At 33.3% G+C, this 27,715-nt stretch overlaps 4 protein-coding genes and 1 pseudogene across 5 annotated transcripts; 4 read left to right on the plus strand and 1 right to left on the minus strand.

The window, feature by feature from the left end:
- The first annotated feature begins 3,419 nt into the window (after positions 1-3,419).
- On the plus strand, positions 3,420-4,599 carry LOC120131381 (dormancy-associated protein homolog 4-like). The gene is made up of 3 exons (XM_039148387.1): positions 3,420-3,926; positions 4,026-4,119; positions 4,215-4,599. The coding sequence occupies exons 1-3, from the start codon at positions 3,671-3,673 to the stop codon at positions 4,240-4,242; spliced, it is 378 nt and encodes a 125-aa protein (XP_039004318.1). The 5' UTR covers positions 3,420-3,670; the 3' UTR covers positions 4,243-4,599.
- Positions 4,600-10,580: 5,981 nt separating this feature from the next.
- LOC120131872 lies at positions 10,581-11,195 on the plus strand. Its single transcript, XM_039148753.1, has 2 exons — positions 10,581-10,793; positions 10,836-11,195. Exons 1-2 carry the CDS (start codon positions 10,581-10,583, stop codon positions 11,193-11,195), a joined length of 573 nt encoding a protein of 190 aa, XP_039004684.1.
- A 186-nt stretch (positions 11,196-11,381) lies between these two features.
- Positions 11,382-12,680, plus strand: LOC120131761 (25.3 kDa vesicle transport protein-like). Its single transcript, XM_039148686.1, has 3 exons — positions 11,382-11,838; positions 11,966-12,125; positions 12,281-12,680. The coding sequence occupies exons 1-3, from the start codon at positions 11,741-11,743 to the stop codon at positions 12,464-12,466; spliced, it is 444 nt and encodes a 147-aa protein (XP_039004617.1). The 5' UTR covers positions 11,382-11,740; the 3' UTR covers positions 12,467-12,680.
- Positions 12,681-15,579: 2,899 nt separating this feature from the next.
- LOC120131759 (protein FLUORESCENT IN BLUE LIGHT, chloroplastic-like) lies at positions 15,580-18,044 on the plus strand. Of its 2 annotated transcripts, XM_039148684.1 has the most exons (5): positions 15,580-15,688; positions 16,000-16,202; positions 16,515-16,677; positions 17,095-17,415; positions 17,654-18,044. In XM_039148684.1, the coding sequence occupies exons 1-5, from the start codon at positions 15,604-15,606 to the stop codon at positions 17,854-17,856; spliced, it is 975 nt and encodes a 324-aa protein (XP_039004615.1). In that variant the 5' UTR covers positions 15,580-15,603; the 3' UTR covers positions 17,857-18,044. The 2 variants fall into 2 exon arrangements, with proteins under 2 accessions (XP_039004615.1, XP_039004616.1); XM_039148685.1 differs by lacking the exon at positions 15,580-15,688 and having other exon boundaries at positions 16,146-16,210.
- Positions 18,045-18,223: 179 nt separating this feature from the next.
- On the minus strand, positions 18,224-27,607 carry LOC120131758 (annotated as a pseudogene).
- Between the last annotated feature and the right edge of the window lie 108 nt (positions 27,608-27,715).

The following is a 27,715-nucleotide window of genomic DNA, read 5'->3' on the forward strand; positions in this document are numbered from 1 at the left end:
CCTATTCTGATATTTTAAAATTAAAAAGTAAACAATATTATTTAAATTAATCAATATCAAAGAAAAGAGCTGTCTTAAGGTACCTAGAAGTTCTTTTCTAATATTTTTAAATAAATAAATATTTTTTATATAATTTTGAAATAATAAGATTATAAATTAAATATATATTTTTGAATTTTTAAATTTCCAATAATAGAGACAATTTATAATTAAAAAGTACCAATTTTGGGCGTTGTAGGGGTGCTAATCCTTCCCTAAACGTAACCGACCACGAATCCCTTTTTATTATTAAAAAGAACGAATTTTTGGTTATAAACGCAGATCAGCTCATTTTTTTAATTGGTGTTTTCTTAAAACTCTTTTAAAAAAATAAATTTTAGGTATTCGACCTACCTGACCCAAAAGGCCGATGGCGACTCCCAAATTATTTTCAAAACCATTTATTCACATCAATTTCCCCGCCAAATTTAATATATTCGTGCCCGGACGAAAACCGGTTACGACAACGATCTTCAAGCATGCAAAGTGCAACAGCTCACCACAGCTCGCAGGGACGGCATGGCGACCTCCTTAGTCGCCAGGAGCGCCTGGCGACATATGTTCAAAATGTAGATTTCACCTTATCTCAACAATTAATTATTGGAACGCATTATCTCGTGAATTTTTTTTCCAACAACATTATCTCGTTGATTTTACCATTTTATACTATATAAAATTTTAATAAAACTATAAATAGGGGTAATTACTTTGAACTCTACTCAACAACAACAGTGTTGGTGGATGGAGATTTCGTTTCAATATTATCTAATTGACGTGTAAAGCTTAGATCTAGAGTGGGAGCCACATGTTCCCACCCACTTGACCAATTCTCCCACTTCTTAGCTAAACGGCTCCTATTAACTTGGGTTTGTGGTTCAGCTCCTCTCCAGCCTCATCCCCTTTTTTCCTCTCGGCTTAATTGGCAGTGGAGGACGCACGTTAAGCTCAGTTTCTTGAAATTTTTTAGAATTCGAATTTTATTCATTAAAACTTGAAGTTTATTTTATTAATATATGTGTGTTAATCTTAAAATTTTATAGTGCATACTCTAAAATTCTATCGTATCAAAAAAATTATATTATTTATATATATGTGTCCACCATCAAAAAAATTTTTAGATTCACCACTGTTAATTGGAGTTATGTTAAACGAACTAACATATATTGATTTTATGTACTGAGTTTGATGTATAGTTGATTTAAGAATCAACTATTATTTTTATTAATAAATATGTCCCTCGTTAAATCATAAATACTACTTTAATAGTAGCTATATTTTTATTCTCATGATACTTCTATTACTTTATAATTTATAATCATAATTGTTCATTTGATTTTATGTCATATTTTATGATGATAATATATATTAAAATATGTGACTATAATTATCGATTTTAACCTAACATGAAAATAATAAGAATGCAAATAACATCTGCATGTCTTTTTATTAAAAATAATAGTTTTATACTATGTTTAGAATTATTCAAAATCCTTTCAATTTATAATTTAGACGTTAGGAAATTTTTATAATGCATGATATTCATTGCAATTCACCACTAATTTTATAAGATAAAATTTACAAATAGTAATTAAACTATGTCAAAATTATCCTTGTGAACATTTACCTTTTAAAAGTTACATAATGAATATTAAATTTAAATTTTGTTATAAAATGGTCACAAAACCATAAAGAAATATCTCATTTGGCCCTTCAATTATAACTAAAATTTAATTTTACTCTTAATTTTAATTGAAATAATTCTGATTAGGTTCATTTAATTGAAAACAAAATAGATATAGATAAAATAAATATCATCTTTTAATTTTATATTATAAATATTTAATTTATACCATATAAAATAAAAATTATTTGATATAATATTATAAATTATGAATGTATGATTTTTAAATTACATTTAAATTTGTTAAATAAAAGTTAAATGCTTAAATCACATCATTAATAAAAAAAATAATGTTATTATTTGATAATATAAATTTTTGGATATCAAAAATTATAAAATTTTTATTTTAAAAATACAACAACAATTAAATAAATAATTAGTTAGCTTAATAAAAAATAATTTCATTGTTTGATAACTGCTTTTTTTAAAAATATTTTTTAGTTTTAAAAAAATTCTAAATTTTCTAATTTTTTAGAATTACTACTTAAAAATGTTGAAAAATATTAAAGTGAAATTGTAGATATAATTGAGGGGCTAAATAAGATATTTTTCATTAATTTAATATGTTATTCACCTCTTAATAACATTTAACGATTGTTATTTATTTTTAACAAAGTTCAAAGTTTAATGTATGTTTTGTAAATTTTTAAAAATTCAATGGTAAATAAAATCAATTTAAGAATTTTTGTGACTATTTCAATGGTAAATTTTCCCTAATTTATATTAGTTATGTATTTAAATGCATGTAATTAGTGGTGCATTTCAATGAATGTCACTCATTGTAGACTTATCCTTAGAAGTTATGTATTTTTGGATGTATTCGTATTCAAAGATGAACATGTTATATATTTTTTAAAAAATAAAAATATTTAAAAATAAAATATTAAAATATGTAATCATATAGAATATATATAAAAATATATAAAAATACAAAAAAAAACATGAAAACAACTTTAGTTAGTTGATATAATTTGAAGAAAATAAAAAAAAGATTAAACAAATTAAGATAACTTTTTGTAACAAAAAATTAAAACCAAACATGTCATTAAATTATATACACACACATTTATTTATTTCTGTTATTAATATTTGAATTCAAATTTGTTAAATCAACTAAAATCTATGTTGTGTTTTACCGTAATTCAATTCCATTTTTATTAGTATAGTGTTATTATACATAGTAGTATTGTTTTAAAAATAACGATCCCTTAATAATTGTTGTTTGATTCATGTAACTATAATTCATTTGCACAAATCAAATGATATTGGTTGTAAAAGAATTGTTGTATTCTTTGAAGTTTTGAGTTCGAGCACTAAGAATAATAAGGGTGTGAGTGTTCAATGTCAAATAGTTGATAGTTATCTTTGAACAGATACTACCTTATATTTATCTCAGATTAATAAAAAACCATAATTCATTTCTAAAAATAATACTAATTTAGTTATAACCATATACTGATAAATTAGCATGCTTATAAAATTATCGTTTAATTATCGAAATATCAAACTAGTTTAGTTTTAGACCTCAGTTATCTCAAATATAACTAAAATTTAAATTTGTTGAATGGCTTGAAATGAAGCCGTATTAGCCGGAGCCATGTACCCCAAATTTAGCCATCTTTAAACAAGCTTCAACGCATTTCTCTCTCTCCACCCTTCCTCTATAAAAAAAAAACCCTAATCCACCATTTCTAATGAGAATAAAGAAACATAAAACTCTTTCAACAATATCCCCATCACCTCGCCATATCTTTCCCTTCCTCCGTTTCCCTCCCCACTCTTAGTAACAGTCGTTTCTCTGCCGGATCACAAAAACAAATATATATAACAAGAAGAAGAAAAACATTGATATATATATATATATATACACATATACACGAGTATATCGTTTGTTTGTTTGTTTTACGGCTTTTTAACGGGTGTTACGTTATAGAGAAGAAGAGTTTGACGATGGGAATCCTAGACAAACTTTGGGACGAAACGCTTGCCGGGCCTATGCCAGAAACCGGCCTTGGAAAACTACGAAAGTACAATTCATTTTCAGCCACACGATCATCGTCTGCTCCTGTTGATACTAGCAAGGTGATGATAACCAGGAGCATTACCATTCTTAAGACCAACTCTGGTTTGCGAAACATATCCGTGGAGCCGGGTTCAGCTCCCGACTCTCCTTCCGGGTCTAGCAATCCTGGGACACCTTTGTCACGTATGTTCCGTTTTCATGTTTTCTTTCCTTGTATCGTTCTTCGTTATCAGATCTTTAGATCTACCTGGAAATGCTTAGAAAATGTTTTAATGGTTGCAGCGGGGACACCATCTGGGGATTTCAGGAGATTCACGAGAAGAAAATCGCCCACACTCCAACGAGATGAACCGAGAAGTCCAACTGTTTACGATTGGTTAACTCTAGTTTTTTGTTTTCTATTTTGCTTATGAATTCAATTAAAAGACAAATTCCAAGTGTTTAACTAATCGTGTTTCGTGAATTTTGTAGGATTGTGATCAGTGCTTTGGACCGTTAAGAGAGAAAATCGGCGACTTTTCTTTCGGAGGATCGACAGATGAAAGAAACTTTTTGTGTGTATATATACTTCTGTTGAAGTTTCACCATATATCTTTATGCATATATATAATAACTGATGATAATCATCAAGAAGAAGAGGATTGGGTGATTTGAAGGAAGACCGATCGAGAAATTATGACTGCAATTCTTGGAGTTTCCGACGGGGAGAGATGACAGACATAGGAACTTGTTTTGTACATTAATCTCACTTGTTCTCTTTTTCATTTCTACTTTTTCTCATGTACATATGATTTTTTTTGTGCGTGTGTGTGTGGTTTACTTTGTCTTTGTGTTTGATCTGTACATATGGATCTCTGTATATTTTCATCCTCCTGTAAAGAAACTCACTCTTTTGCAGCTTCCAAATACATACATAATATACAAATTTTAACATCTTGTTTGATTTTGTAACTTATTATTTTTAAGAGTTTTTTAGTATTAATTCTAATCTTAATAAAGGTGATTAATATATTAGCCGTGAATACCGTTGTATGGCTCGGCTGGATTTGGGCCCGGTAAACTGGGGCAAAGAGAAGCACTCCCGCTAGATTTAGGATAATCTAATTTTCTAAAATCTAAATGTTAGGATTTTCCTTGACTTTTTGAGTTTGACAAAATGTTAGGTAGATTGTCTCTCTCATGCATTTATTTAATGTTATATATAATTTCAAAAGCAATATTAAATTGCGTATTTGAATAATAATTTAATAAATTCATCAAACAACTTCAGTGATGCAAAAGAGTGTTATTTTTTCTTGAAATTTCATATATCAATTGCGATTGCAAGGTATGTGTGCGTTGTCAATGACTAAATAATAGTTTAGTTTAATATTATGATACTATTTGATTCAAATTTAAACGATCTTCTATAACAACATACAATACATATATATTTTTTCTATGTGATACATATATCGTACAAAATTGAGGAACTCAACTCAAATTTAAAAACTAATATTTTAATTATTAAAAAATTTGAGTTATTCGAGCTACTATTTAAGTTATTCAAATTATATGTTATAACTCGACTCGAATTTGAATTTTTTTGAATCGAGTCGAGTTTATAAAACTATAACTCAATTCAATTCGAATCAAATTTTTTTAGTCAAATTTTGCAGTCTTAATTACCTCCAATGTAGTGACATATTTTGTCGTTGGACAAGCCATTCTTAGGGTATTCACAAATCTGCAACAAGATTTCTACTATATTCACACAAGATGGCATATCCAACCAATGCAATAAGGAAGTCATTACGACTTCTTTTCCCTGTAGTAGATCAATATAAAAGAAATTAAATATAATGAATCTCCACCCACACTTGCTCGCAACAACAAATTAGATATAGCCTTATATTCCTTGCTAAACGAGTTTTAACTAGTGTAACATACTTGAAATTTCGTAGCACAAACAATAAAATTCGGGGTCAAATTTACCTTGTTAACTTAAAATTTGTGAAATTTCCGTCAACGATATCTATAGTAAATGGTTAAAAAATTTCAATTGACATCTCATCTTTGTCCTAAATTATGGGTTCAATATTCATTAGGAACAAAATTCTCCTTCCTTCTTTCCCTAAACAAAAATTATTAAAAATAAAAACTAATGACTTGCATATATTCTAGTCATAGATGAACCTACAAAGATCACTATGTTTTAGGTCCAGACAGCATTACCCGAGTGTCATAACAAGGTGTATAGTTTTGACTTTTGAGGGTAATTTGTAAAAGAAAATTCCTTAAACATGACACTGTGTACAAATTAAGGTCCCAAAACATTTCAAAGAACCGGCAAGCAGATTCAGTAATTGGGCCTCCCATTCAATTGAAAAGAAAAGCATAAAAGAACAATTGGCAAGTTTTCTTGTATATAAACAATGATGATGTAACTGAAGTAAATAAAAAGAAACATTATCTACTTTAAATTCCCCACCTTTCCCTAGCAAGTAAATAAAAAGATGGAACATTGTGGAATTCTTTATCCCTTTAGCTTTTGACACTTCTTTTGCACATATGTCCCAGAATATGATTAACTCAAATACCACAATATTTCCTTGCACCTAAATCAACATTGAAATCTCCGGGTAAAGCACAAACGTGAAGGTCACAGTAAAAAATCCTAAAAGTCCAAGTTGAATGATATCAAATGTTGGAGAGAAAGTCAAATAAAAATGATACGCTTCTAACTTTCAAGAAATCATACAACGTGTTTGCTTTTGCATAACATTTCAGTCAGGTGGCTGTCAGATATATAGCAATTTCTTTTCTTTTCAATTTTACCATAAAACCTGAACCCGCGCAGAAACTAGAGAGATCAATGACCCATTTCTCTGATCAAAGCAAGCAGCTAAAGAATAAAAAAACCCATCAGGCGTGTATAATCTACAATTGATCACTACACAAATGATCACTTATGTTTGTGTTTTGTCCACTTTTGGTCATTGATTTCAAAAAATATAAAATTGTCACTTTCGTTTTTATTTAATTAATATGTGGTCACCCGAGTTAACTGTCGTTAACAACAGTTAAATATTTTGATATAATCACATATTCGATCTATGTTATTTACATATTCTCACAATTTAGTCCTAATTTGATATAAATCTTAAAGGTCGAATTCTCATTTTAGTCCCTTTCTTATGCTTAATTTCGTGATTGTTGTTTTTTAAAGGGTAAAATACATTCTTAAATATTAAACTTTGACCATATTTTTGTTTTGATCATTAAGCTATAAAAAGTTAAAATTACAGTACTAAAGTTTTCTGATTTATTTTTTAGTCATTAAACCGTTAATATTTTAACGCGGTTTATGATGTGATTTTTTTTCTTTTGTAAAAGATCTTAAATCATTTCAATTATCATCTACCAACATATGTGACATAGATAGTACAACAATATTTAACTTTTATCCCCTATTTTCTTCTCAATAATTTTGTTTTTCTCAAAATTCATTCAAATTCAATGAAAATCAAGTCATAATTTTAATCTTCTAATGTCAAATCTCTGTCGATAATGGTCCGATGAAGTTAGTTTCATAATATTTTTTTCTTGTTGAAAGCATGTTTCTTACTATTTAAAATTTTGGTTGACTACGTCCAAACCATTAAACCCGACAAAGTTTTTACCCCTATAAGAAAGAAAGAGATAAGTGTTAAAGTCTTATAGTTAGCAAACTAACATAATAGAATTTAAAGTATGACTAAATTGAGAGAATATGTAAAGAATATGGACCAAATGTGTGATTATATCAAAATATTTAATTGTTGTTAGCGGTAGTTAACTCGAAGTGACCACATCTTAATTATATAAAAACGAAAGTGACTATATCTTAATTAAATAAAAATGAAAGTGACAATATCTCATTTTTTTAAATCAATGACCAAAAGTAAACAAAAACAAACATAAGTGATCATCTGTGTAGTTAACCCTTAAAAAAATCCTCACATATCCATAAGTAGTGATATTTTATCGTTTAGATGTCAATAAATATTCCAAATCAAGTGGTAATTACCATACTTCAATCACATGGTTTGACATATAACTAAATTTGCATGCCTTTTCTTGTTTTTCTTTGTGGTTTCAAAAAACAGTCATTTCCTTTGTGTTTATTCTTCTCTTGATACTATTAACCAAAAACCAAATTCATGGTGGTTGACAGTTAGGTGCAAAATGGAGAATAATTGCGTTTGGTAGTAGAGGCTGACAAAAAAAAATAAGGCTTGCTCCCAAATAAGTGCCCAAACTATCTATTTTTTATCAAATAAGTGACTACGGTTTTTTTGTCCATCCGAGTGATTAATATTATAAACGTTACCCTTTTAGGTACTTAGGTCGTCAACGTCGTTAGTTTTTCCCGTTAAGTGACACGTGTTAACACCTGATAATTTTAATTTTTTTTATATAAAATTTAAAAAATAATAAAATTATATATTTTTAAAAAAGAAAAAAGCATAAATTTTGAAATAACCCCTAAACTTTAAAAACTTTCATTTAAACCCCTAAACTCACGTCGATCGCCTCCCTCTACTGTTGAAGAAGCTCCACTCGACCTCCTCTCTCCCTAGCGACCATAATCCCTATGAAATCGTAATAGGTTGACTGTCAATCGACCATAAATCGACATTTTAAATCTCACAAACCCTAAGATGAAAATCGTGATCCAACGCGATTTCGACAATTAATCAGCGACAACTACGATGACATATAACTAGGATGATATTAAGGACTACGTCGGCGACGGCGATGGTGGCCAGAGAAGGCTCCGACGACGGATTAAGGTTAGAATTTAGTATTTTTGGATGTTTTATAATACAAGAAAAGTAAGAGTTTTTTATAAACATAATAATAATTTTAATATTTTTTATAAAAAATAAATTTTAAAATTATCTGGTTTTGACATGTGGTATTTAAGGGGAAGCTAATGGCATTGACGATATGAGCACCTAAAATGGCAACGTTTGTAACGTTAGACATTTGGATAAGTAAAAAAACCGTAGGTACTTATTTAATAAAAAATGCATAGTTGATCACTTATTTGAGAATTAAGCCAAAAAATAAATACACAAACAAAACCAATTTACAGGATACAATCCAATAAAAAAATTGTTGCCAAAGTTTGACATGTTGGGACTTTACGAATATTATGATTTTTTAATTATTTAAATCTCACTATATAAATCATGTGAATATACATTTAAATATAAATTCACATAAATCCTATCTTATTTAAAATTATTCTAATATATATTTAAATAAATTTTAATCACTAATCTTCGTCTATTTATATTTTGTTTTTGAGAGGAATCAATCTAGGGATGTGTATGGGTTAGGTTTGGGCCAATCCGACCTGAAAAATATATATCATTCACCCGACCTGACCTTTTGAGATAAAATCCGAACCCGATCGGATTCGACCTAAAATAATAAAAAATATTATTTTTATTCAATAAAAATAGTGATTTAATTGAAAAATAATATATAGAGGGGTATTATTGTAACTATTTTTAAATATATATATATTTTCGGGTCGGGTCGGATCGGATATTTTGCACCTTAAATCCGAATCCGACCCAACTCGAACATTACTTTTTAAAAATCCGATCAACCTGACCCAAACCCCATTTTTTAAAAATCCGACCTGATCGGAACGGGTCGAGTTGGACCGTCAGATTCGGGTGCCATGCCCTCAGTGGTTGAACCGTACGATGCGTGAGACGTCCATTTCTCTCTATTCAAAATTTTAATTATCTCTAAAAGAACCGTTAAAGAATTTAGTCTTAAACATCCTTTTTCTTATTTCATAAATATGATATTATGGACGGTTGACCGCAGCTTAATTCTCGTTGGAATGACTCTCCATGTCTCCTTCGTTGCTGTGGGTAATTCTGTTGTACAACAGTCTAATATAAAGTTAAAAAAATATATTATAAAAAATGTTATATTTTTTTAACATTTACTATACTTAAAAATGATGGGTTATGACTATGAGGTGAGCTACTGAATTATTAACAAGGGTGCTGGAATCTTGGCAAAAAGATGATAAGTTGAGACACATCATTAAAGATTCAGAGAGAGGGAGTACACATCATTCCACATATTCATGGGATGGAAGACAACTAAAAAGGAAAGGAAAGTTAGTAGAGGGTAATGATATGGAGCTTAGGAAGGATTTGATGAGCTGGTTTCATGGGAGTGCTACTGGAGGACATTCGGGGGTTCATAGTACTAGTAAAAAAATATCTGGAACGTTGTATTGGAAAGGGTTAAAGAAAGATATTAAGAAAATGGTGAGAGAATTTACTGTTTGCCAAATCAATAAAGATGACCATCAACATCCTGGGGGATTACTACAACCTCTTCCCATACCTGTTACTATACGGTCTTCTATTAGCATTGATTTCATAGAAGGACTACTTGTGTCCAAGGCCAAAGATTCCATAATGGTCGTGGTTGACAGGTTGAGAAAGTGTGGGCATTTCATAGCACTCTCACATCCTTTCTCGGCCATAACTATTGCTCAACTATTTTTAGAAAATATTTTTAAGTTGCACGGGTTACCTGAGAATATGTTAGGGACAAGGTATTTATGAGTACCTTCTGGAGAGAATTATTTAAGAAGTTGGGAGTAGCTGTAACTTCTTCTACAGCCTATCATTCGGAGACAGATGGACAAACGGAGAGAGTGAATAGGTGTTTGGAAACATATTTAAGATGTATGACGGGGGAGAAGCCAAAAGAGTGGTGTGATTGGTTACATTTGCCATAATGGTGGTACAAACTTCCTACCATTCGGCCATTAAAATGACACCTTATCAGGCTTTGTATGCTCAAGAGCCTCCTGTGCATTTGCCTTATATGGCTGGAGAATCTGTGGTAGCCTCGGTGGACAGGAGTTTACAACAACAGGAAACAGCCATTAAGACGCTTAAATTTCATTTACAACGTGCTCAACAAAGGATGAAGAATCAGGCTGATAAAAAGAGGACTGATCGTGAATTTAATATTGGAGATTGGGTTTATCTCAAATTATAACCTTACAGGCAACAAACTGTGCAGGTTAGAGGCTGTCAAAAATTGGCTCCAAAGTGGTTCGGATCATTTTTAATTGTTAAAAAGGTGGGAAAGGTAGCTTATAAGCTGCAGCTACCCAATGGTTCCAAAGTGCATCCTGTTTTTCATGTGTCCCAATTGAAAAAGCACATTGGTACAGAGGTTTATCAGCCAGAGCTTCCTGTGATTGGATCTGATGGAGCTATTAGTAAGGAACCACTACGAATTCTGGAACGAAGAATGGTCAAAAGGGGTAATAGGGCTGTGACGGAAATGCTGGTAGAATGGACTAATTCTTTTCCTGAAGATGCTACTTGGGAAGTTTTGTATCAACTGCAACACCAATTTCCATCCTTCAATCCTTGAGGTCAAGGATCTTCTGCAGCAGGGAGTTTTGTTATGAACTGTTTACGAATTAATAAAACGTTGTCGTTTTAATTGAGTGATTTGTTTTAGTGAAATGTTGCAGTTTTGGTGAATAGTGGAATATATTTGGGTTGTAAAGGAATTGGTGGAACAGATTTAGAAAATGACAGAATTATGATTTTTCTCTCCTATTCTCTGCCCTTTTTTCTCTTCCTCGTGATTATCTTTCTGTTTCTTCAGTGGTTTTCTTGTGGGTGTGTTTTAGTCTGTTATAGATTAGTGAATCAGGTTATGTTTTCCTGCATCTCTGTATGTGTTTTTAACGAAATTTGAATATTAATTGTGGAATTTGGGTTTTAGTTTTGACTTACATTTTCCTTTTTAATGTCTAATCGGGGTGTTAATTTTGCTTCTCTGTGACTATGAGTATGAAAAGATCTTTTGTAGCTGAGAAATAGGAGAGTAAAGATGACGATGATTGCTTGTGTTACTGATGGTCTTCCTCTGACTGAGGGACTTACGGTCGTGATCTTGCAGATGCTGAAATGTACAAGCAGCAAGTTAAGGCTTTATTTAAGAATCTATCCAAAGGCCATAACGAGGCTTCAAAGATGTCTATTGAAACTGGCCCATACATATTCCAGTATCCTCTTGTGGTGTCAATTTTCCTCATAGATTTTGAGTTATTCAATTAGGCTTATTTTGCATGGTTTTGGTATTATTTGCAATTGCATCTAAGTTTTACTGTTACCTTTGACCTAAGTTCCTAGCTATATCATTGAAGGACGTGTTGTTACTAGACAATGTGTGACCGTGCTTATCATAAGAAACTTGCCTTTCGATATCTGGAAGATCTCAAGAATGAATTTGAGCGTATTAATGGAGCTAAAATTGAAACAGCTGCCAGGCCTTATGCCTTTATTAAATTCGGTAATCTCATTTTCCATATTGTTTGGCTTTTCTGTTTTTTTAATCTGACTAGGCAACTAGTATTTCTTCTACTTTGTTTGTTACTTTTGCTGCCCCTATTTCTAGGCTTGATTTTGTCTTCTCTTTTTTTTTCTTTCTTCAAGTTATTCATACAGAAGACAAAAAAGTTGTACCTGGACACTTGTACTCAACGAAATATTGCGAAGTTGAATGATGAACTCTATGAAGTTCACCAAATAATGACTCGTAATGTACAAGTTCTTGGTGTTGGTGAGAAGTTGGACCATAAGTTCAGAACAATTTTAGGGTATTATATATTTTTTGATTTGATAATTAATTAAACTTTTGTTTGAACTAATGCACCATGGTGAATGCTGAATTTTACAATCAGGAGCTAAGTAATTGTGGTTTTACTAATTTAATGCATCTTTTTGTATTGCATATGCGGGTTAAAAGGGTGAAAAGACCTTGTAGGTGAGCCCAGTTTGTTGCTTCTATATCTGCCTGCATGCTTTAAATTTTATAAATTACCCTTTATTTGTAATACACGTTTGAAAATTGTCAGAAAACTGGATGGTTTTGATCTCTCTCTCTCTCTCTCTCTCTCTCTCTCTCTCTATGTGTATGTGTGTGTGTTTAAAGTAAATTCCATATTTCTTGTGCATGTGCAGTGCAGGTTTTGTAATTTTTGTTCTTTTGATAGCTATTCGTAAGATGTTGATTTGCACTAATCATACTGAAGCCTGCTTTACTGGTCTTTGCTTCTCATTGAGTGTTTCTGGAGTTGTATAACTGTTCACCTTAATGTCAATTAACATTAATTATGGTATTACTTGTAGCAATTGGCGTTCTTTTGATTATGGAGTTCTTTTGATATCTGTTGTGCCTTAAGGAACTCGACTTATATTTTGTTCTTTACTAGCAATTGGCGTGTGATACAATGGCAGAGTTAATTATGGTTATACTTGTAACCGTCGTAGCTTACTTGTATGTATTGCCATCAATTTGGAGTCATCTAATATGACGGTTTAATATGATGTATTCTCTCCCTCCTTTTTTTCACTTGCTGATAGATTGCATTTTTGTTCAACTAAGTATGCATTTAACTTATTCTTCTTTTTTGTGGATGACACAGAGGTCAGCAAAATGTCCATTCGTTTGACATCAGAATCTCGTATATATGCTGACAAGGCAAGAGATTTAAATAGGCAGGTTAGTTTTCTTTGTATGGGAGCATCTCCCTCCCTCCCTCCACTCATTCTCTTACTTTCTTTTAGATTTAGGTTTTACCTTTGATATTTTGTTCAAGGTACTTCAGCTGTGCTGCAAAGTTATGTTCTTGGGGGGAAACATAGGCAACTGATAGATTAGTGTTACAATTGTTCTTTGAGCTGGACTGGTATCTCTGGATAAAAATGGGGAAAATAATTGTCTGCATTGGGAAATTTAGTGCATCTATTTGTTTGAGTTATGGGCTTTATTGGTAGGAAAAAATGCATACATGAGATAGTTACAGAAGTATTTCTTTGTTAAAATCCATTATGAAGTTTGAATGAGCCCTCCCATGAAAGAATCATAACGAGGAATGGGTTTAGCGCATAATTGTAATAGATCATACAGTTTTAGTGAAGTCCCAATTAAGTACCATGGGTAAAAGATGTTTCGACTTTGCTGATTAATTTATATGCTCAATCTGGATACCCCTTTTCTTTTGAAATGAAGGTCTCTTGTACAAGAGCTTAAGTCAGTTTTCAATGTGCTTGTGGTGGATGGATATATCTTATAGAAATTATTATTGTCAGCATTTCTGAAGTTTGATAGTTTGTTATATGTTTTCTTTTGCCTGTAGGCTTTAATCCGTTAGTGGGCTCCTGTTGCCATTGTGTTGGGAGTTGTCTTCCTCTTCTGGGTGAAAACAAAGTTATGGTGATTCAACCGTGCCTCGTTCCCATGTATTAAGAATTCATCACGATTCCTTGGGTTTTTCCTTTGCTTTGAGTAGCTTCTTGCCACCCTTGGAGACCCGAGCATTAGAGTGAATTCTGGTTTTTGTTCATCTCACAATTTAACGTGAAGTTGTAGGTACAAATTTGTATTGTGGAATTGAGACAGAGACCTCAGCTTTAGAGCAAATGTTCAAAACAAAACTATTCTTTCTATATGTGAAAACCAGATTACAGCATCCATTTAGTAAACTTCAAAAGTTTTTTGTTAGATTGTTAACGTCTGAGTCACCACTAGTTTGGACTCTGTGGCTTAAACTACAGCAGAAACTCATGCCTGTTTGTGTTGACGATATTTGAGAAGAAAAACTCAGGTTTATCTTACCTTAAATGCTTATTTAAGTGTTGGATTGACTACCTTAATTGCTGCAATGGCTTCAGCAGCATATGTAACTCCCTTAAGTTTAAGCCTAAAATGAGCCGATTGCAGTAGTAATTTTTGCATTCGGATTGTCGGAAAAAACAACGGATTAACACTTGAAATCTCTCAATTCACCAATTTCGGTAGATGAGGCTGCTCTTGCATTTGTCAGTGCTTTTCTCTGTATAGAGGACCGTCCCTTTGAAGGCCAAAAAATTCTTCAACTTCTTCAAAGATGAAGTACATATAAAAAAGTTCAAAGGTACTATAATGAACTAAAACGCAAAAGGGTTCGTCCAGTTTGTTCATTTATTGATCGTGAAGACACTGTAGTGACAAAAGACTTGCCACTGATTTCAAGTCTTCTTGGATAAAAGAAATTGCGATATTTAGTGAAAATGGAGATTGGCAAAGTTTGTTCAGACTATAAAACAAAGAGCTAATCGACCAAAGCAAATTAATATTGTTTTTGCCATCTATCTGTTCAAGGAATGGCTTGTACTTGAAGGAATTAAGAAAGCAGCAACCGTCATGTAAGAAGTGAGAATATTAATGGAACGTGCAAATACAATATATAATACCTATTTGGCAAGCCGGGATTCAATTTCAAACCCACACCTTTAAATGGCAAATAGACATACCAAAACTAGTCTGTTTAAACTTTAAAGCTTGGTAGCAAGGCAACTCCAGTATTGGCTCTATATTAACAAATTCCTTTTCAACAATTCTAACTGCTTTCACTGACTGATGCTCATCTGTCTGCAAAATTAGCTTTACAGGTTCTTTCACATGACATCGCACAGAACAAGCTATGTATTGCCACCAGAGTTGCTTGTTTGTTTCTTGGTGTACTCAAACTTTCCCCATGTTTTACGGTCTATTCTTATTTTTTTCCCAGAAGAATGAGATATTCCCAGATTTTGTTGGAACAAGGTTTTGCACTTAATACAGGGCCGCCACTGGCCACCCGATTTCAGATTCTCCGGCTCTTAGTCCATAGGACATGCATACAATGAATGACAAAGTGTTATTTTTATAAAATTATAAGGTCATATATGTCCAAAGCACACACGCATATATCCGCTTTGGAGAGACCCATCATTCATCCAAAGCAATGGCAAAGTTAATCTATTGCTCTTGCTTCGTTACTCGCCCATGCTCTAGTCCATCTCCACTCTTCCGCAAACCGCAATTTTCTGGTCAGTAACCACTCCCTCTTCCCATTTTTTGCTTCACTCTTCTTTGTTTTGCATTTTTTTTAAATGTAAGCTTTGGGTTTGTTTAGTTTAGCAATATGCGATTTTTCCTATATTTATTCCCAAAAAATATTGAATTTTGATTCGAAACCGGAAATGGATGTGAGATTTTGAAATGGGTATTTGATGAATGATTGAATACTGGATGGGAAAGTTTCATATGATGAGTAAAAGGGTTTATATAATTGAGTTAATTGTGGAGTAAACTACGATGGTTTAGTAATCTTGGAGGTAAATTTGCTGATTGAAACCAGGGAAGCTAGCTCCTTATACGTGTAAAGTAGGAAAGTTTGGACAATTCATTGAAGATGTTAATGAAACAGCCGAGATTCTGCATCTGCTGCGAGAAAGATGCAAGGAGTCCTTATTACATTGCCAAATACCAAAGGGAAAGCGGGTCTTTGAACGTATTTCATTGCATTATGATGAAATTTTAGAACAGTTACATGATCTTGAGGTATGACGGTGAGTCCTATTGGCAGCTTTTTGTGCTATTATTATTTCCGATCTTGGCAACGAACAGAGCAGTTTTCTTCTTATTTCAAGTTTATTTTGATATGATTGGGAGCTATATGTATATATATTGGACAGTACAAGATATATATAATTCTTAACTTTCAATATCTTAAGTTCATGAAAGATGCATATGCCTTGAAAGTACTTGATTGTTGGCGATTTATGGTGGTATCAAGTTACTCTTTGTAAATTAACACAATTTCCTCCATTTTCTTCTAACTGTACTAATTAATTGATGCTTATGCTGTGGCAGGGAAGCTTAAGGTTAAGAGTCCCGGTGAAGGCATTTCTTGCCTCCAACATTTTGATATTTACTGCTCCTTTCAAAGCCCTGGCAGAAACTTGTGAAGCTGATAACTCCTTTTTCAACATGCCATTACTGCTGTTTGTATCCCTTATTGGTGCCACAGTTGGAGGTATCTTTTTACTTTGTCTCGTCTTTGGTTCTTGTCCATAATGGCTTGCCACTTTGTGTGCTGGTTAAATGAACATATAATGATGCAAACACAACCTGTGATTGATATTTTATTTTTCGAATTGTATTTGATGTGCTTGAAGAAATGTTATCCTAAAATGCCTAGACTCCGATTTGATTCCAAGGTATCGTGAAAAGATTCTAAATGGCTAAACCTAAAAGGTTAGAAAATTTTGTCCTGGTTCTCAGTAACCCAGAAATAAGGTAACTGTTTTCAATTTGGAATACCACCTTTAACTAATGGTACCCATTCTGATCAGTCTACTTAACTAATGGACATGATCTTTTCTTTTCTTCTCCTTTAAAAACTATGTTGCAAATTTTCTACTTCCCTGATAATCCACAATATGTACCTCAGGATTGCTTGCACGACAGAGGAAAGGGGAACTGCAGAGAGTGAATGAGCAGTTGCGCCAGATCAATGCTGCTCTAAGAAGGCAGGCTAAGATAGAGTCGTATGCTCCGAGCCTGAGTTATGCTCCTGTCAGTGGTAGAATATCTGAAAATGAAGTAATCGTCGATCCAAGAAAGGAAGAGTTGATTTCTCGATTGAAGAGTGGGAAGAAATTTTTAAGGAATCAAGAGCTTGAGAAGGCTTTTCTAGAGTTTAAGACGGCACTGGACCTTGCTAAGAGTCTAAAAGATCCTATTGAGGAGAAGAAGGCTGCCAGAGGATTAGGTCTGTTCCCTCTTCGTTTACCTATCTACCCTCATTTTGTGATCTGGCATTATATAATTACTATGGTTTAAGCCAACCAAGTGGCCAAAGAGAGTTGCGGATTATGATGCCTCACGAATTTTTGCTTTGGATCTGTGTGCATTAATCTATTGTTTTGGAGAGTTATGCACTCTGTTGGCAACTTTCGTTATGTAAAGTTTAGCAGAAAATTTAACAGTCTTGAGTTTGATTTATTCAGGTGCCTCATTGCAAAGACAAGGCAAATATCAAGAAGCCATTAAATACCACTTGATGGTTTTAGCAATATCTGATCGGGAAGGAGAGGACTCTGGAAATACAGAAGCTTATGGAGCTATTGCTGATTGCTACACCGAGCTCGGAGACCTCGAGAAAGCAGGGAAATTCTATGACAAATATATTGCCAGGTTGGAAACAGACTGATGAAGCTGCAATTCCCACCAGTTCTTCCACCTTTAAACGTATTTCTAGATAGTTGTAGAGGTTGCAGACAGCTCGAGGACCACCACCTTTTCTCCCTCCTTTAGCATTACCGTTTTTAGATGCCAAGTGCAGTCTTTCAGATTGAAATCGTGAATTTAACAAATTGACTTTGTTGGATAATGCATTTTTCCGTTATGTTACTTGCAAAGGGATCAACCCCGTCACTAACATTGCTTCAGATGGAATTGTTTTGATCCGCTTTTTTCTTTACTTCCAAACAAACATGACAAGAATAAATAAATACCAATCATGTAGAAATAAGCTTTATATATATATATATATATATGAGAAAACAAGTGAAAATACATTAAAATGCTTCCTAGCTGTGTTTAGAACTTGATAGAATGTCGAAATAAGATGGATATAATAGACAAACATATGGCTATAGATAAAAGCAGTGCGCAGCTCCACTGCTAAAAAAAAGCCTCCTAAATCTTCTGTTTAGAACTCAACAATGCAGGAATGAAGGATATTATCACACGAACTCTATTTTTATTACTGATAGTACAATAGCTGCTGGGCAGCAGCAACATTCTGGAACCCGCCATCAAATATAGCCCGACTTCCTCCAGCAGCACTCACTCCCAATGCTGCCTGCTCGAGAGGGTGTTGTCCCTGCAGGTGCATTAGGGCATGAACACCACCCATTTTGCTCATAGCCAACTGCCTCTCATAAGCTAAAAGGTCAATTGCTGAAAGACCAGTTGCTGAAAGACCAGGTAAAGGTGCTGCAGGCGGGGGAAGTGGATTTGAACTTGTCCCAGGTGGTGTAGGTTTGCTGCCCCAGGAGCACTAACAAACAAATTATAGATGTCAATATCTGAATTTCTCAATTATCCAATTACCAAAGATTCTTTTTAAAAGTTGGCAAAGTAACTATGAGATTACAGACAAATAAAGATTGAATCTAAAGATCATAGACCATCCCTAATGGCAATCCAACTCGTTTTAGGATGTTAAATGGTCAATGATTCAATAACTTATGCACAGAATCTCAAAAACATACTCCAAAGACTCAAACTACACATCAATATCTACATATTTATATTTCTCAAATACAGTAGCCATACTGCGAATAAAAACCAGAGAACCTTAATTTGCTTTCCACAGAAAAATGAGCGAGTGTTCCCCATCTTAATAGCAAAAGCAGCCCCAGCATGTGTATTGTATCTAACAAAGCCAAAGCCTTTGTCACGTTGAACCCGAACCTCCTCAATCACCCCAGCACCAAGAGCATGGAAGTGACGATGGAGTTCAAGTTGAGTGACCTACAGGATTAAAAGATAATTGTTTAATTGAACAACCTAAAAAGTTCCTTCAAAGTACAATGAATATTCAGAACACAAGTCTAACTCTCACAAACTTCACTAAAGGATAGGAGGTCTAACAGTCCATATGCTTGAGGATTATTCAAAAGCATACCATCATCAGTGAGAGGCTTGTACTGATAGGTGAAAGACCAATTTTTGTTTTTACTTCGGATGTGTTTCAAAAAGACGACTTTCGTAAAATTTGAGAACTGCGTCCATATGAAAATATGGGAGTTCCTAAAAGTGATACAAATGCATGTTGTTCTGGTTCTATGTATAGTAAGCTCATAATGTTTGGTAACACCCATTTTGGCACTAACTTCCATGTACAAAAATAATATTCCCTCCTTCCCAATAAAGTTCACATTTTGACTTTTGATGGTTAGAATTTTTTAACTTTGATTATTTATAATTGATGAAAATTGGGAAAAATATACTTCAAAAATTTTCAAAGTAGGTTTTAAATATATATATATTTTTTACAAATTTTAATTAATATGTTTAAAAAATGGATTCCAATCAATTGTGACAGTTTAAGTGAGACAGAGGGAGAAACTAAAAAGCTGTTGCATACAATTACTTGCCTCTGGAGCAAGATTGCCACATAAACGGTAGTATATTGAGGATTATTCTCTGGAGCCTCATTATTGGTGGTCTCTTTACCGTCCTCTGCATACCAAAGTAATGAATGTAAGTTTATTTCCCTTTGGGTACAAATTTAAGGATCCATAAAACCGTGTTTTGCATTGAACAAAGTAATCATTAATGTGAATGATTTTAAAGAACACAATTGCAACAAGTATACCTGATGAACCATTGGTTAGTTCAACCACACTTTTAGCATCTGAGCTTTGCTTGTCATCATTGCCACTAGCACCCTTTGTTGCCCAATTACAACGGATCTGCCGACTGCCAAGCCATTTTCCTAAAACAATAAATCAATAGCACATTTGAAATTTTAGTGCAGTTTGAATAACAGCAATCCATGCATGTGATTTTTTTTAAAAAATATTACTAAAAACATCTATAACAACTCAGCAGCACTCCAAAGTAACAGGAGGACGTGGAGAAAAAGCAACCACTCCATGATCAACATGTTCGGCATCACCTCCGGAGCTTCTCTGGCTTGATCTTGATGACTACGAATCCATTTACCGTTGATGAAGTCATATCCGATCTTGAGAGTTGAAGTAAGATCAATAGAACTTGAGAGGGGAACGGAAGTGTCATAGGCAAGGCTAACCCAATGTTTGGTGAAGATGTAGCTAAGGACACAAGCATAAGGTAAAGAACTTTAAAACCAAAACCCTTGAAAATGATATTGACAAATCGTTGAAGATGTTTTGAGCAAGGTGAGGATGAGTTTTTGATCGGAAGTGATAGGTTCACCAATAGTCAAGATCTCTCATATGAGTAATTTTTTCACCCAAATGTCAAAGAAACCAAGTAACAAGAAGGTGCAAGAGATGCTCCTCAAAATCTAAAAGAGCGGGATTATGACCTTGAAGGGGAGTTATAACAACTGAGGCATCCTCATTGAAGGGACCGTCACAAGGAATACCTAAGTCAGTGACAATAGACTGAACAAAAAACTCAATGATATTTCTCATAAGATAGGATTGAATGTCAATGGCTTCCCGATTGTTGTTCAGGAGGTAAATCGGCATTTGACTGTTCATGAAGTAAAACAACATTACAAAAGAAAGCACGAACAAGATTTAGATAAATGACATTGGGAATGTGCATCAAGTCAAACCATCTCCAAGAGGTAAAGAGCTCAAGGGAACTGAAGTTGTAAACGGTGGAGAAAAAAAGTTTTGACATCAAATTTCCTTTTCGGACAAATAGCTCGATCACGAAAATGCTCATGAAACATACGACAAGCTTCTTCAGATTCAAAGCAATGAGACTCAAAGGAATTAAACGAGGTGGATGATTGACCGACTCTTTAACGTTTGTGGGATGTTTTGGAAGTCATTTGGGTGAAAAAACAATGGCTAAGGATTGAGAATATTGGTTCAAAAATTTTATTGAGTAGATGATGGACGATCCTTAAAACATAAGATCTACGTGAAATTAGCAAATGGGCAAACCTCTTTCAACAAGAACACATTATAACAATAATGGTCAACCCAATTTCAGCAATTGAAGACCATTGGCACAAAATAAGGCATAGTTTCAAAACTACTATAATAGTTGTGAAACTCTAAAAAACAGTGTGTTTTGAAGTTTCGAAACTCCGCCTAAAGTTACGAAACTTGTCGCGCAGCCACTGATTCATATGTATTTAAACCTAATTTTTTTAAAACCTTCACATACTCCCTGCTCCTTTTATCTCTTCCATAAAAAATCCCAAAACCTCTCATCATCCAAATCATTCGTCCGCTACACTAAGGAGCATCGTTTCGTCCTCCAACCGTCGTCCCTTACTCTTACCACCTTCCCTTGCCTTCCTTGCTTTCTCTTTCAATGTTTTTCAAGGTAATTTCCACTCTTTTTCACATTTTTGGCTTCTTAATCCACTTTAATCGTTTGGTTTAGGTTATTTGCTATTCCAAAATTGTTTTTTAAACTCTTGTTGCGCACATTTATCATCTATTTTCAGTTTTGTGGAAAAATATTTTGAAATATTTCACTATTTAGGATTTTGAATTTTCTTTATTTTGTGTGAATATTGCTTACAATTGCAGAAACTGGATTGACCATTAGTGTTATATATGTGTTTTTGTTGCATGAGATTTACCCATTTGCTAATTTCACTTGGATCTTCTGTTTTTAGGACTGCACAACACTTGTTCGATAAACTTCTTGAACCAATATTCTCAATCCTTGGCCACTGTTTTTGTCATCTAAATGGCTTTAACACATCCAAAAAAATGTCCTAAAATCGCTCAATCATCATTCCTTGGAGACTCGTTACTTTGAATTCGATGATGATCGTCGTTGGTTTCGTAAACATTTTCTTGATCGAGCCATTCGACTGGAAAGAAAATTTGATGTCAAATTATTTTTCACTGTTTACAACTTCAGTTTCCTTGAGTTTTTTACCTCTCAGAGGTGGCTTGACTTAATGTGCAATCCCGATGTCATTCATCCAAATCTTGTCCGTGCCTTCTTTTGTAATGTTGTTTTACTTTATCAGCAACCAAATGCGTATTACCTCCTAAATAACAATCGGAAAAGTCATTGACATTCAATTATATCTTATGGAAATATCATTGAGCTTTCTCTTCAGTTTATTTCCACCGACTTAAGTATTTCTTGTAACAGTTCTTTCAATGAGGATGCCCCGGTTGTCATAGCTCCTCTTAAAGGTCACAATCCTACTCTTTTAAATTTCGAGGAACGTCTCTTACACCTTGTTACTTGGTTTCTTCGCCCTTCGGGTGAAAGAACCACTTGTATAAGAGACCTTGACTATTGGCGGATCTATCACTTCCGATAAAAAACTCGTCCTCACCTTGTTCAAATCATCTTTAACGAGCTTGTCAATACAGTTTTCTAAGGGTATTGGTATAAATGTTCTCTACCTTATGCTTGTGTTTTTAACTACATCTTCCCCAAACATCGGGTTAGCCTTGCCTATGACACCTCATATCCCCTCTCGAGCTCCATTGACTTTGTCTCGGCTCACAAGACCAAATATGACTTCGTCAACAGTGAATGGATTCACATTCGTCAAGATCAATTCAGGGAAGTTCCCAGAGGCGATGCCGAGCATGTTGATCATGAAGTGGTTGCTCCTCCGCGTCCTCCTGTCACTTTGGGGTCGCTTTACGACTATATGGCCAATAGATTTGATGTATTTCTACGCTTCGATGCCATGGATGTTCATCTTAGTCTCTTGGAGGCTCATTTTCCGAATCTTTAACCCCCATGGTTCACCTTCTCATCCGAATGATTATGAGAATTGATCATCTTTGTCTCTTGTGCTACATTTGTGATATTTTAATGTTTTCGGATGTTATTGCATTTGGAATTTTAGGATTTTATACTTTCATTGCTTTTGTTATTTGGTATATTTTGGTTCTCTTTGTATATATTTTCCTACGATATTATTATGAATATTTATGGCAGATACTTATTTTGGATATTTTAACTAATATTATGTTGAATTATATTATCTTAACTTATCTATTATGCTCTAATCTTTTCTTCTCTTTTGAAGCTAAATGATTTTAATCTAACAAAAAAGGGAAAAATATCAAAAACTCTTTAGATTAAATTTTCATTTTTGATATAATTTTTTTGTTAAAAATTTTATAGCCTTAAATTCTTTTTCTAACGGTCAAATGAAATTTCATTTTCATTAATTTTGAATGATATAAATTTATGACAAGTTTTGAAAGAAGAAAACTTTTACAAAAATATTTTGTTATATCAAATGTGGGAGATTGATATTTATATATAATTTTTGTAAAATTAATTTTAAGTCAATAAAATTTGTCCAATTTTTAAAATAAAATTTCTAAGTTCAAATTATGTCAAAAAAATCATTCAAACATTTCAGAACAATTTTCAAAGTTAGATTTTCCTCAAAATATCAAAAATCATTATTTTAAACAAACTTTGACCAAGAGTTTCAAAACTTCTATTCAAGTTTCAAAATTTGCAAAAACATAACACTTTAAAGTTTAGGAAATTTTCAAGAGTTGAAACTTTGGGTTCCAACAGTCAAAATTTCTTTCTTCTTTCAAATGGTTTCGAAACTTTAGGAAAGTTTCGAAACTTCTTGTACATAAAACCCTTAATGCACGAATTTAATGCTTCAAACGACTCCAAACTTCATGGAAGAAAAACCTCAAACGGCTAGAAATCAATGAAAGCATATAAAAAGAGTCTTCAAACAGCCAAGAAAAGACAAGTTATTCCAACAATCAAAGAGCAAATAGAGTCAAATATGTATTCAATTGCATCTTTCTTTCATTGAATACCATTCTATTCGTTGTCATTTTATTCTAGTGTTCTTGGGTGTGTGAGAGCTTCAATTTGCAAACAATCTATCATTGTGAGAATATTCAAAGTTTACTCATTTGTAATTTCTTCTTAGAAAGGGTTGTGCACTTAAGACTTTGGGGTATAAGCCTTAGTTTGGAAGATAAGATAGCAGATGTAGACTTCATTGGGGAAGTTGAATCACTATAAAATCTATCATTTTTCTTATTTCTTGCAATAACTTCCAACAAATTTTTATTGCCAATTCACCCTCTTGGTCACATTCCTTGATCGATCGACTCAACAATCATAAAAGAATAACAGAGGAAAAAGAAAAGCGAAGACTTTTTTACTTCTATTTCACCAACATGAAAGATACGAAGTAAAAATTTTGAAGCTAACATTGCAATCAATGAAGATATTAAAAGTACATGCATATAGTAAAAGCATAAATCTTACCACTTAAGTCATTAATTGCACTTTGTGCATCCTGAACAAAGGAAAAAAAAAGGTCAACATCATAGACGAAACAACATTATTATGGAAGAAAGAGGGAGACCAAAAGCTTAACCAAGGAACAATACCTTCTGGTTTCGGAATGAAACAAACCCAAATCCTCTTGAACGCCCAGTTTTTTGATCCCACATAACCCTCGCATCCCTGAATCAGTTAAGATATCAAAACTGATATTCATTCCGACACCAATAAATTGACACTGATACCTTAGGCCTTTACTTTTAATAAGTTAGATTCGAGTCATATATTTATTTAAATCAATATCAAAACGAAAAAACACACTTACGAGCAACTCTGATAGACAGAAAAGCATGCATACAACATTGCATCAGTAACCTCAGGACTGAGATCCCCAACAAAAATATTAAAGTGACCTGCACTAATTTTGATAATATCAAAGAGTATAACAACAAAGAAAATTTCCAGAACATGGTAAATGTTCTTGAGAAAATTTCCAAACAGAAAAATGAGAAAACCTGATGTATCCTCTCTCTGACCACTAGCATACGCCCAATTGACCTTGATAGGTTGTCCAAATCTGCAGTTTATATGATATGATATCAAAGCTAACCCCAAGCAAAGTAACAGCCTAAGAGGTAAAAACTAAAAGTTAATGCTTACAAATGCCTTCCATTTAGAGAAAATATAGAAAGAGCAGCTGATCGACGATCGAAGTAGTGAATGAACCCATATGATGACTATTTTTGGGAGGAATAAAACATGTCCCCATTTGGAAATAACATGCGAAAGGGAAAGGCAGGAAAACTGAGTCAAGAAAGTTAACCGTTACACAATAAGAGCATCCTCATAGCCTCTTAAAGGTTCAAAAAGGATGAGGGCAAATATTGAAAACAATACCTTTTCCTTTCTAATAAGCTTGCAAGCTTCAACAGGACCAGTACTTGCAAAAACCTCTTGTAATAGTGGTTCAGTCACTTGAGAATGAATGTTTCCCACATACCTACAGTTTCTCAAAAATTAAAAAACTAGAAGTTAAAAAAAAGGGAAAAAGAGACAAAAAGACCATAAAAGAAACTTTATATGTTGTTTAAAAGACGCAAGAACATACAAGTATCTATCAGACTATCACATTACAAAATCCATTTATCTATTAATTAAAGGAGCCATTTGCTTAGAATTTTGCACAAAGGGTCACAACAACACATTCAATCACCAGACTCATGAAGAAAAGCACTTCTAATGTATATGGTTATAATCACAAAAGTGACTAGGATAGTTGCTTGAGCAAGAAGGGGAAATAAGTGACACACAATATACAAAAGAAACAAAATGGAGAAAGGGAAAAAAATCTAGGCAAACACTCACACACTGCGGCAAGTACTTGGATCAAAACCAGGAGGCAGATTTCCACTTGAGATTGGCTCTATCTGCAGAAAAAAATGAAAAATAAAAAAAGAGGGGAAAAGTACTAACGGTGTACAAAAAAAGCCACTTCCCACTCAACTCAATTCTAAAGCCTCCGAATCCGGGAAAGAGGATGATTTTTTGACAGTATCCAACAGTCAGTCAACCTAGAAAAAACAACCAAAATGCTAACTACAACCATCACAAATGTGAGCATCACTTCTACTTTGAAAACACTTTCTACTTAAAGACAAAGAGACAAAATAGGCTTTCTTCTTTCATTTGTTTTCAGCGCCGACCAAATAAAAAATAATTGAGCCTAAGTGAACTCCTTCCTCCTAAGTTCAAGGATAATGAAGCTCAAAGTTCCCTTGAACTCCTCCTCCTAAGTGAAAAACAACCATATACTTTTCCGTACAATTCAAAGAAAAAGAAATGCTGGACATGTAACTTAGAAAGAATGCAAATACATTAAAAGCTGCACCACATTTTTTATAAATTAGCTCCATGTCGTTATATTTCAGCAATATAAACCCAAAGATTCCCAAAATGAAAATGTAGGTACCACGTTTCACACTCCAGTGTTTGAAAGAACAAAAACAGATAAGTTACACATTTAACAAAATATTTCCAAACTAGAGATAAAGATAGATAAATATAAACATGGTCAAAATAACTGGTTGATTGACTGTGCAATCGTGCCAGAGAGATGGCAACTAAACAGTTTAGAATATTAAGTCATTTCTCGACATTTCCAAAACAAAATGAAGAATAGATTAGTAATAAACTAAATAAAACCAAAGAAGTAAGAAGCACAGGTAAACGAGAAAGAAAACACAGCAGAGAACCTAGTAGCTTTTCCATTGAACTTTATCTAAGAGAAATAACAATATTTGAGCATCATGGAAACGAAAATGTAAAATATCCATAATCAAATTTATCAAATTTCAAACCCAAAAATATTTCCGACTACAAATCAAGAAAACAACAGTTCTTTTTAAATAACGTTGAAATAAAAAAAGGAACAAATTCGATCGAAATCAAGCAAAACTCGTGGTAAAAGTTCATCTTTCAAAGATCAAATATCACATCATCAAATCCCAAACCAATCCAATCTCCACCAATTCAAATACAATAAAAACAAACGAACAAGAACAGTATAACACGAAGATACAAACACGATTTCGGGGTATCCAACAGATCATTCCTGAAAACCGGATCAAGAACTAGCAGATGCTCAATGGAAAGGGAAATGACGAAAAAATAAAGAGATAATAAAAAAAAAAGAGTAGAAAACCTGAGGAGGTGCTAAGATGCCAGGGTGATAGAGAGACTGTTGTTGGAGGAGAGCTTGTTGCATCAGGGCCTGTTGCTGTTGCTTCAGCCTCAGGGGCTCCATTTTTCCTCGGCGATTTTCAAGAGAAGAATTGGTATTAGGTGTGTTTGGCGAGGACAAAAAAAAGGCACCTTTTGTTCTCTTCACCTCAGCTAGGGTTCGGAGAGTGAGGGGGAAGGCGGGAAGAAGGAAGGAAAGATGACCTCTACAGAGAGAGAAAGAGAAGGGTACCGCGTGCATCCAAAAATGTTTTATAGGAGTTCGGAAATATAAATTTATTTGCTAATGTTGAATGTGTTTACCGGTAACAAATCATAAAATCACACGTGTACATGTG

The sequence above is a fragment of the Hibiscus syriacus genome, unplaced genomic scaffold, assembly GCF_006381635.1.
Source record: "Hibiscus syriacus cultivar Baekdansim isolate YM2019G1 unplaced genomic scaffold, ASM638163v2 tig00110556_pilon, whole genome shotgun sequence".
In the NCBI taxonomy this organism is placed as follows: Eukaryota; Viridiplantae; Streptophyta; class Magnoliopsida; order Malvales; family Malvaceae; genus Hibiscus; species Hibiscus syriacus.